This window comes from Rhinoderma darwinii, chromosome 2 (genome assembly GCF_050947455.1).
Source record: "Rhinoderma darwinii isolate aRhiDar2 chromosome 2, aRhiDar2.hap1, whole genome shotgun sequence".
Classification (NCBI taxonomy): Eukaryota; Metazoa; Chordata; class Amphibia; order Anura; family Rhinodermatidae; genus Rhinoderma; species Rhinoderma darwinii.
In genome coordinates, this window is record NC_134688.1 from 292168528 (window position 1) to 292178446 (window position 9919).

At 36.5% G+C, this 9919-nt stretch overlaps 1 protein-coding gene across 1 annotated transcript; it reads right to left on the reverse strand.

Moving 5' to 3' along the window:
• Positions 1–2307: 2307 nt before the first annotated feature.
• Positions 2308–9560, reverse strand: LOC142741190 (pancreatic secretory granule membrane major glycoprotein GP2-like). The gene is made up of 9 exons (XM_075850581.1): positions 9512–9560; positions 9344–9415; positions 8658–8875; positions 7193–7347; positions 6561–6818; positions 5239–5395; positions 4083–4155; positions 3557–3586; positions 2308–2842 (listed from the first exon to the last, which is right to left on the reverse strand). Exons 1-9 carry the CDS (start codon positions 9558–9560, stop codon positions 2778–2780), a joined length of 1077 nt encoding a protein of 358 aa, XP_075706696.1. The 3' UTR covers positions 2308–2777.
• Positions 9561–9919: the final 359 nt, after the last annotated feature.

Sequence of the window (9919 nt, forward strand, 5' to 3'; positions counted from 1 at the left end):
TGCTAAAGTTCAAAGCATTGTATCGTCGAAGAAAAATAAAAGGATGTTCAAAAAACGATGCCAATTTAAAGTAGACATATGTGGGATGTTAATTAGCAACAATTTTGTGTGGTATAACTGCCTATCTTACAAGCAGATACATCTAAAATTAAGAAAAATGCTTTCACTAAATTTTGGTGTTTTTCACAATTAAATACTGAACGTATCGAGCAAATTTAGCCAGTATCAAAAAGTCCAATGTGTCACGAGAAAACAGTCTCAGAATAGCTTGGATAGGTAAAAGCATTCCGAAGTTATTACCACATAAAGGGAAACATGTCAGATTTGAAAAATGAGGCTCTAACAGGAAGCTCAAAAGTGGCCAAAACGGGAAGGGGTTAATGAAACTCTACTAATGCCTAATATTCTGATCTATTAACATTATTTTATTTTTATTCTTTTACTGTATTACTTATATCTATGTTTTGTGATTAGCTTTTACCAACCCCATACCCTTTACTACCCTTACATTTTTACACCTGACAATTTACCAGATTACAGAATCAGGCAATATTTGAGCCTCCCTTATCAACAAGAAGTTTAATGTGTAATGGATAGGCAGGCAGAGAGTAATGTAGACCATGTAGGACTATTTTAACCTTGTACATGTTACGGTGGCAGTCAGCATTGTCAGAATGTGAGATGTGCAGTGCCAAGCATTCTTGACCAATCAGTGCGGGCAGATTGGAAATTTACCAATCCGGCAGTACTTTATAGCAAGGAGGAGATTCACATTGTTGTTATGTATTGGAGGAAGTCGGATTAGAAATGCAAAAATCCAGTGGCGTCTAAGTGTCAGGGCGCCAAATCATCTGTTGGCAGAGAGGTAGGGAGAAGACCTTCAGAATATAAGAAAACATAGCGGTGACAGAAGAAAGAAGAAGATTGGCAAGGACGAAAGATGCCGAGGTCAAGCAGAGAGGACGAAGTCCAGCATTATAAAGGCTTATTATAAGTAAGAGGGGCTAATACCACTTAAGAACCTTTCAAAGGGCTCTTGACAGAGTTGAGCTGGCCTAAATAAACTGGACTGACCAAAGTAAGTGTCCTGTTGACAAGATGGACTGGCCTAAAGTAGATGCACCCATTGATAACGAGATTAAATGGCATATGACATGAAAACATTCAGCTACACAGAAGTAGTATAATTATTAGGCTATTATTATCTGTGTTAATTATAAGGAAAAGAGCAGCTAATTGTGAGTTATTCAACCCCTTTCTCCACCTGCACCATTTACGGCGCTGGCGGCTGGTCCCTAACACAAAGTACCATAAATGTATGGCGCAGTGATGGCACAGGCTCAGTAGCTCAGCCCATGCCATCTGCCAGAGTGTTAGCTGTAACATACAGCTGACATCCTGTTGCAACGACTGGGATCAAAGCTAACTCCAATCTTGTCCGAAAAGTCCGAAACTAGGAGCAGCTTGCAAATGAAATATCTGAGGGTCCAAAAATGAAAGAAGGAATGAATATTACAGCCTGAAATTAGTGCAACTTTTTTTTAACTCCAGGTAACAACTAACATATATATAAAAATAGATGTTCTCCATGTGAAAAATGGCAATAACCTTTAATAAATAATGATTAAAACCTCATGCGAAAGTTTAAATTATTAAAAGAGTTTAACCCAAACACAGTGCACAATATATCAATTATATCATTCTATTCTATCCTTTAAGACATATAATAGAGATTACCAAATCTGTGACAATTCGCTATAGTGACATGAGAATTTCCTATTACCGAGCTGTATTTCCACTATATAAGACAATAGAATCTGAAAAAAAGTATTTGTAGTTCGGCATTTCAGCCTCCATAGCTGATATCACTAAATCACTTAATAGTCTGATTTATATTATAATAAGATTTTTATGCAGTAAATGAGCTGTTAGAAATAAGGATTGTAATAGCTCATTGGAGGTTGAAGGTTTGTAGTTTAACTGATATCTTTTGGACTATAAGCTTGCAAAGCACCATAGATTTATTCCATCATGCATCTTTCCTAAGGTGGACCCTGCACTTAAACTTATATGCATCTGGTAAGGGGGCTGTGGGTCCCTTCTGCTCACGGGCCCTTGGCACTGTCCAAATGTTTCGTCCACCCCCAACTGAAATATTTTCTTTACTTTGTTTGGAACACAACTTGAAAGTACCTCAGTATAAATGGCAACAAGACAAATATTATTGCAATGAAATTTATTACATGCTAGAAAGCTATACATTGATTAATAAAATAAAGCTTATATATTTATATTGCCACATGTCAAAGTGTACAAAATGTTCTACCGGGGATAACAGTACTATAAAAGAGCTGGAGTGCAAAAGTTTTCAGCATTAGTCCAATACTATAACAGAGATCCCTGTCCAAGTAGCTTAGAGCCAAAAGTTTTCAGTAATCCATAAATAAATGAAGCGTGTAAAAAGTACAAGGCCTTTGGCTGTATTCTGCTTGTTAGGCCGACCATACAAGTACAAGCAGAGGTTACGTAACTACTGTAAATAAGATTTAGCAGAAGCTTTTAGTGCAGAAGCAGTATGTACTGTTATTTGGGATATTACATGTTATCGTCATATGGTCTCCTTACATTGTATGCATATCACATACATGCATTTGTTAATTGTGTCATTCTATGTGGGCGCTTGACAAATTAAGAAATATTAAAGCTTTAAATGAAAGAATTTGTTACAATTATTTCTTGGCTCAGCAGGTTTCTTTTGTGTTACGAAGGGAAATTCTTTACATAAACTTTGCAAAGAGCAGGGATGAGATGAGTGATACCAAGGTCCATGTCAAGGAGAAACCTACGGTAAAACATAAAGAGTACTTTAGTCATTATTCATAAGTCTGTCAGGTTCAGACTATAGAAACAAGCGCTACAGTCAAGGATTTCACTATACTGGATCTCCTTGTTTCTAAAAAGACCAGCATAACCAGTGGCCAGTTTTCACTTACAGACTGGAATTTTTTATTTTTTTTAAAAAAGTGAGAATTTATTTCAGAAAAGGCCACAGGGCAGACTTAACCTCAAAACCTCAGAACTTAAAAACTGAGTACTATAGATTCTTAAAACACTGAATAATACAGATAATACACAGCAAAGTTGGGGCTGCACACGACCAAAAAATGATCAAAATGCTTTTCCCAGCATCATGTAAAGAAACACTGGATTAGATGAGATAAGGGAAAGTGTTTGCTGTATAAAAAACAGAGCACCAGGGACATGTGAAGGAAGCATTAGTGGGCACTCTCCTGGGCAAAACTGAGTTTTTGAGTATTTCTTTAAATAAAATATATTTTATTAAGCTACCATAAGATAACTATATTTGTGACCTGATCCAAAAAACAACAGTAAATGATAAAACAACAGATAACAAAGCAGAACTGTGTGATCCTATTTCATCACAAGCGTGTTAAAATATACAAGGAGGTTGAATAATATATAATAAATATTTTATATGATAATATATAATCCATTTGTATTTGAAAAATCACATCGAATATAATTTAATACTTACGGTCAGTGGCACCAGAAGAAATTTTGCTTTCTGTTAAAAGAAAGGAGAAAAAGGGTAAACAATGAACATTTAATACAGATTGATACATCAGATATTAAATAATGTTGAAATTAATAGGAGAAAGATTGGGAACAAGGTGAACCAGAGTACCGCAGGATCCTTCGATGGGCCCAGGGAACGTGATACAGCAGGACCCCAAGGGTCTTGCAGAAAACAATCCCATTTAGAGCTGGTTTGGCGCCAATTACGCTAGAATCGCTAGAATCTTTTTCTTATGGGTTGATTCACAATGAATCCATTTTAACCTTATTGGTATGTCCTGTTTGTGCAGTAATAACCACACGTTTTACTATGAAATTAAAAATGGACGTGCACATGTTGTGTATTGATGGAGGTTGGCCACAATCATTTCCTCTGCTTGGTCTGAGGAACCCCAGAACAACACTGCAATACAACGTCTTAGCATATTTTACAGCACAATGTGCCAGCACATAATAGAACAATAAAATATGGAGATTTTACTTACCAGCAATTAGCTCCACGCTCAAACTTGCCACATTTGATGGTAAGGATGATCTAACAGATTTTGATCCGCAGGCCTGTACCATGTAGAAAAGAACAGTGTTTAGTTGTCAGGATTCTTTGAAGGTAAACCACTTTTAGCTAACACTGGTGTATTTGTGTACAATGTACAAGTAGGTTTTTATATTTATATATGGAAAGGAACATGAGGGCTCTGTCACACATTGCAGTGGTACGGCCACATGTCATTCTTTATTGCAGCAGCCAGATGTGAGACCTTATTTACACGAGCGTGTGCATTTTGCGCACGCAAAAAACGCAGCATCTTGCGTGCGCAAAAGGCACTTAACAGCTGCGTGTGTCATCAGTGTGTCATCCGTTTGGATGTTTGTAAAAAGAAAAGCACGTGGCGCTTTTCTGTTTACATTCAGAGTTTGACAGCTGTTGCGTGAATCACGCAGTTCGCATGGAAGTGCTTCCGTGCGGCATGTGTGGTTTTTACGCACCCATTGACTTAAATGGGTGCGTGATGCACGAACAGCGCACAAAGATAGGACATGTCGTGAGTTTTTTCAGCGCACTCACGCTGAACAAAAGTCACGGACTGTCTGCATGCCCCCATAGACTAATATAGGTGCGTACGACACGCGTGAAAAGCACGTGTAAACGAGGCCTGACATTGTACTTTATGCTAACTTACATTCAGTGGGTTAGGAAGAAGTAGGGAATAGATGGAAGAAAGGATCAGAATATTACCAAGACACATCCCAATAGTGTAAATGACAAAACCAGGACAAAGCCCTAAAGATTGAATAATTGTATAATCTGGGCTCCATACACATAATATATTCCTCTTTTTATATTCCTTTCCTGCTAGTGTTTGTATGAGTGTGGGAAGAATAATATGGGAAGAAAAGTGAAAAAACAAATTAGGTGTTCCTTGAATATAGAACATAGATTGATAAAAATATATGCTACATTGTCCCTTGATCTATATCTATAGTTATCTGTCATGATCTATATCTATAGTTATCTATATCATGACAATACTCCTGTATACTGCTCCTTTCTACTACATTTTGTGTTTCTCACATGACAAAAACAAATGTGTTCACCTTTAACAGAATTTAATTAAAAGTAAATGAATAAAAGATTCTTACCACTGCACAATTAGAGGTGCAGATTGTAACATCTGCAAAGAGCTTTACATAGTCTTGGCCGGTGATCTTGAAGACTTTCATTGCAAATCTTGCTTCAGTACTATTACCATTTTGAAGTACAGTGATAATGTCAGCACCATATTCAGTGTTTGGGCACCTAAACATAATGGATGCAGATGGAAATAATCACATGGTTGTACATTTGCTCTGGTTTTACTGGCTTTATTATATATTTGTTCAGTGCCTTATAAAATGTCCATTATATGAATGAAATAGGTTTATATTTTAGAGAGCAGAATAGCTATTATCAGTGAAACAGACCACTTCATTGGTAGTAAAAAAAATAATGTTTGATCTTATCAATAAGCTGCCTTTCCACAATAAAGATAATATAAAGATAATTATATGCAAACACATTGGGGCATATTTACTATTAAAAATGTGCCACAATTCTGGTGCACCTGCCGTGCACAACATTTATTAACATTTTTAGACATCTTTTTGCGTGGCATCTCTTAAATATCACCCCCAGCATCCAAAATTGCGCCGTAATTTGGCTAAAAAAACTGGCGTAACCTAAGCCAACTACGACGTAATATAAAGAAGTGAATAGTGTCAAACATGTCTGCCTAACAAATTTATCCAAACTGTTGCTAATTTTCTGGTTGCCTTTTCTATGTTTACGCTGTCTAAATCTATGACAGTTTTAGTAAATCTGCCCCAGTGTGTTTTATGGACTAAACTAACCCCATTATTATCTTAGTTAATGTTAAATGAGCAATATTTAAAGGGGCAATGTGAAAGAAGTCTAGTTATAACAGGCCAGGGCGAGTTTACAAGACTGTATGCAGCATTACATTTTTTAGTAGAGTTCTATACAACGGTATACACTGGTTACATACAGCTTGTGATCAAGGATCAATCGAGAAGTTTAGAATTCAGTCGGGACTGGATTTTTTGAAGGAGCATATCTGACACAATTTTATATACAGGCTAAGGTAATACATTGGTTGTGCTTGCAGGGTAAATGTACCTCTGTAAAGCCAAAACACTTCTCTACTCCTAGATACCCTAATATAGGAATCGTGTATATTGCATTTGATCATAAATGTTTTCATTAATACACCATAGCCTTAAAAATGACTGAATGTTTGTGTATATTATTAATAAATTTATCATAGAGAAAATCTTAGAACCCCTACACACGGCGCATATTAGAGGGTGGATTTGCCGTGGATATTTCCGCTACATGTGCACGCGGGGCCTAACAGATCATGTCAACTTATAGGGAAGCTGAAATGATAAAAGAAGGAAGAGCGTACCCATTGCTTCCAGTCGTTAGATTATACATCTTCCCATCCTCGGGTTCAGTTCCACCTGGTGTGACGTATAGGCTTATCACTTTAACAGAAAATGTATCTGCTTCCAAACCTGGGATCCACACTTGAACATACACTGTTTGTTCCACAGTCAGTACTGTGGTATCAGTAATTGGCTCGCTGGTAAATGAACTTTCTAAATATATATTCATAGTTACTGTCAGTGCTCCATTTACACCTGGTACTGATATATCAGTAGTCCTGAAATAAACATAAAAAGCGTATAAATAGCATTGAAAGGTCTATCTATTTATCTATCTAATGATTTTTTATTCACTACTGTACTTAGTGTATCATTTTGGTTTGTAATAATACTGCTATAAAGATTCAATTAGAATATATTATATTATTCCTATTTTGTTAGCTCAGCTTTCATAACAAGAATCCAGCACTAACTGTTGAAAAATCAAATAAAATTACTTACATTAGCAACATGGCCTTGTGTTAGTAATGTAATCATAAGTTAAAATTCTATTGATTTAATGCTTTGGGAGGCAACTATCTCCAGTAAGTCAAGCAAAAAGATGGTCATGCTGTATTTAATTAATAAAGGTTTTAAGAATGATGGAACTTACGAAGTTACTGGTTTTAAGGTAAAGTTAAGCATAACTGGGTAATTCAAGGGGTAGATGCAGCTCAGGTTCGCAGTGGCATTATTCCTAGTTATGAGAGTATGTTGTTCAGCATATATGTGCAGGATATTGGTATAAATGGCATGAGTGGCATTTAACTGAGAAGAAAATAAAAATGCCTGTTACATTTCATCTGTGCATCACATAGCAATGGTGGAAAGACAATGAATAGAATGGCATTTACTTATTACTACACAATTTAAAATACCAAAATATTACAGCTAAACTGCAATATTGTATGTTTATGTAAGACATGAAAGAGCATTAAGTTTTCATCTTATGTAAAAAATTTATTTTTAACGTCTTGAGCAGCGAATCCGCTTACCGATGCAGTGACATACCAAGGATATGTCACTCACTACATAACTAGGCAGATATGTATATACGGTTGTGCCGTACAGGATTATCAGAAGCTCAGATACAATTTCCAGTTTGTTGTAGAAAGAATCTTAAAGCCCCTTGCGACCCCCTAACCCAATGATGCCTTAAGAGTCGTCCCCCCCTACTCTGCGTCTCGGGCCTGTTCAAGTGTCTGGGGAAAGGTGGTTAATAAACTTGTGGAAATGGTAATGGAAGCTATAAAGGCTAAATTGGTTTTCACCAAGCTTTCCCAGAAGCAAAACCGAAATACTATAGTACATAAACACGTCAATAAAGATAAATACATTTTTAATAAATGCTTCGCAAAAAAAGTGTATTTAATTTTTCAAAAACTGGCATTGTGGAACAATGTATGTACATAGGTAAATAATTGTTTAACGGACAGAGAACAAAGGGAATTTGTAAATGGTACACACTGAATATAGGCTAAAGTCAGCAGTCGGGTACCACAATGGTCTGAGTTGGTCCCAATTCTTTTTAATATTTTTTTTATTAAAGACCTTGGGGATTGAATTATGGATGGAATTAAGTCTTGGGCTCCACATTGTAAAAAGGATTTAGGAGAACTGGATAGGGTTCAAAGGGGGATGACTAGATTAAGATATGGGATGGGGGTCCCTGTAACAATGAAAGGCTAGAAAAATTGGGCTTGTTCAATTTGGAAAAAGATGCCTTAGAGGTGATCTTATTAACATGTATAAGTATATGTGTGGTCAATACAAAGAACTAGTACACAATATGCTCTTTCCAAGAGCTTTACAAAGGACCAGGGGACATAACTTGCGTGTAGAAGAAAGACCTTTCAGACAACAATATAGGAAAGGGTTCTTTACAGTTAGAGTATTCAAACTATGGAATTCCCTAAAGGTAGGGATGGAAGATACTATGTTAGCATTTTAAAAAGGACTAGATATTTTTTTACTGACAATGAAATGTGTGTAATGGATTAAGAAAGGTTGAACTTGATAGACCTGTGTCTTCTTTCAACCTTTGTTGAACTATATAACACTGGTTTACTAGTACTCACAGTCACATTGTTGCCACACTTTGCGAGGTTCAGTGGATTGTGGAAGGTTACTTGAGGTTCTCCACCAACCAAGTATTCACTGCTTGCACATTCAGGACCAGTGTAATCACGCAGTGCCAGGTTAGAGGTATTAAACAGGCTTTTTTGCAGTTGGCATTTTGAAATGTAAACTGTCATATTTCCATTTGCGCAGTTAATAGTCGGAGTTGGCGGTGTCACTAAATAAGGGGGAAGAATGGTTAAGCTTGTTTTACATTCATTACAATTGTACACAGAATACTATTCTGAGTAAAACACAACTGGGTTTATAAATAGCATGCATCATCTGTATAGGGTCCTAGCATAAAATATTACTTGTATGGTAATCATTCTATTACTAGATTCACCCATTTTAACATCATTTATGAGCGAAAATAAAATTCTACTCATGTTTTATACATTGTTACATGTTTTCAATAAGGACATATAGTCAATAGTCGCTACTTATACTGCTTCTGCTGAAAAAAATAATCGATAGCTAAGTTTCCCTCCGACATGTGAAGGACGCAATAAGGTGGCATATAGACTCCGTAATATGGAGCCACAGTGACTCTGTGTGGCACAAAACTATGGAGATGTTCTCCCCTAGAAGCAATGCTACTGCAATGTGACCGGTAGTGATATTAATAACAGTGTATATACATTACCTGATGCATTGTATTTAGTGAGGTCACAGGTACAATTAGATCCAGTGCAAGCCTCTTCAACTACAGCATGCACTATAGAAAGAGAGGATAATAGAAGACATGGTTAAACATGGCATGTTGCACTAATACTACTTTTAATAATGTGTTAAAAATTAACATTTTTCTTACCCGACAAAACAGTACACAGTGCCAAAAGCCCTGTTAGTAAAACCTTCATTGTGCCTGGAATATAGAGGTAAATGAGGAGTAAATTATTAGGATTAATTTAGAGTTTTTTAAATATTCATTCCACTTTACACCAAGTGTTAAATTATAGGTGCCCATTTCTTCTTAGCCCTCATGCACATGGCTCCAATGGACCCAACTGTGCCCCTTTGTCGCTAAGATATTACATAGAAAAATTGTGCCATGCTGGAGCACATGCTATATTACAGAGGTATTCTCCCCTAGTAGTGCCACCAAATGGAGCACACAGCAGTCTCGTAGTTAACTCTGGTGGATATAATGCATTCGTTTTGCACATAATCCAAACAAATCTTGACCGATTGCATTGACTTAAAGGAACATTTCAGGCAA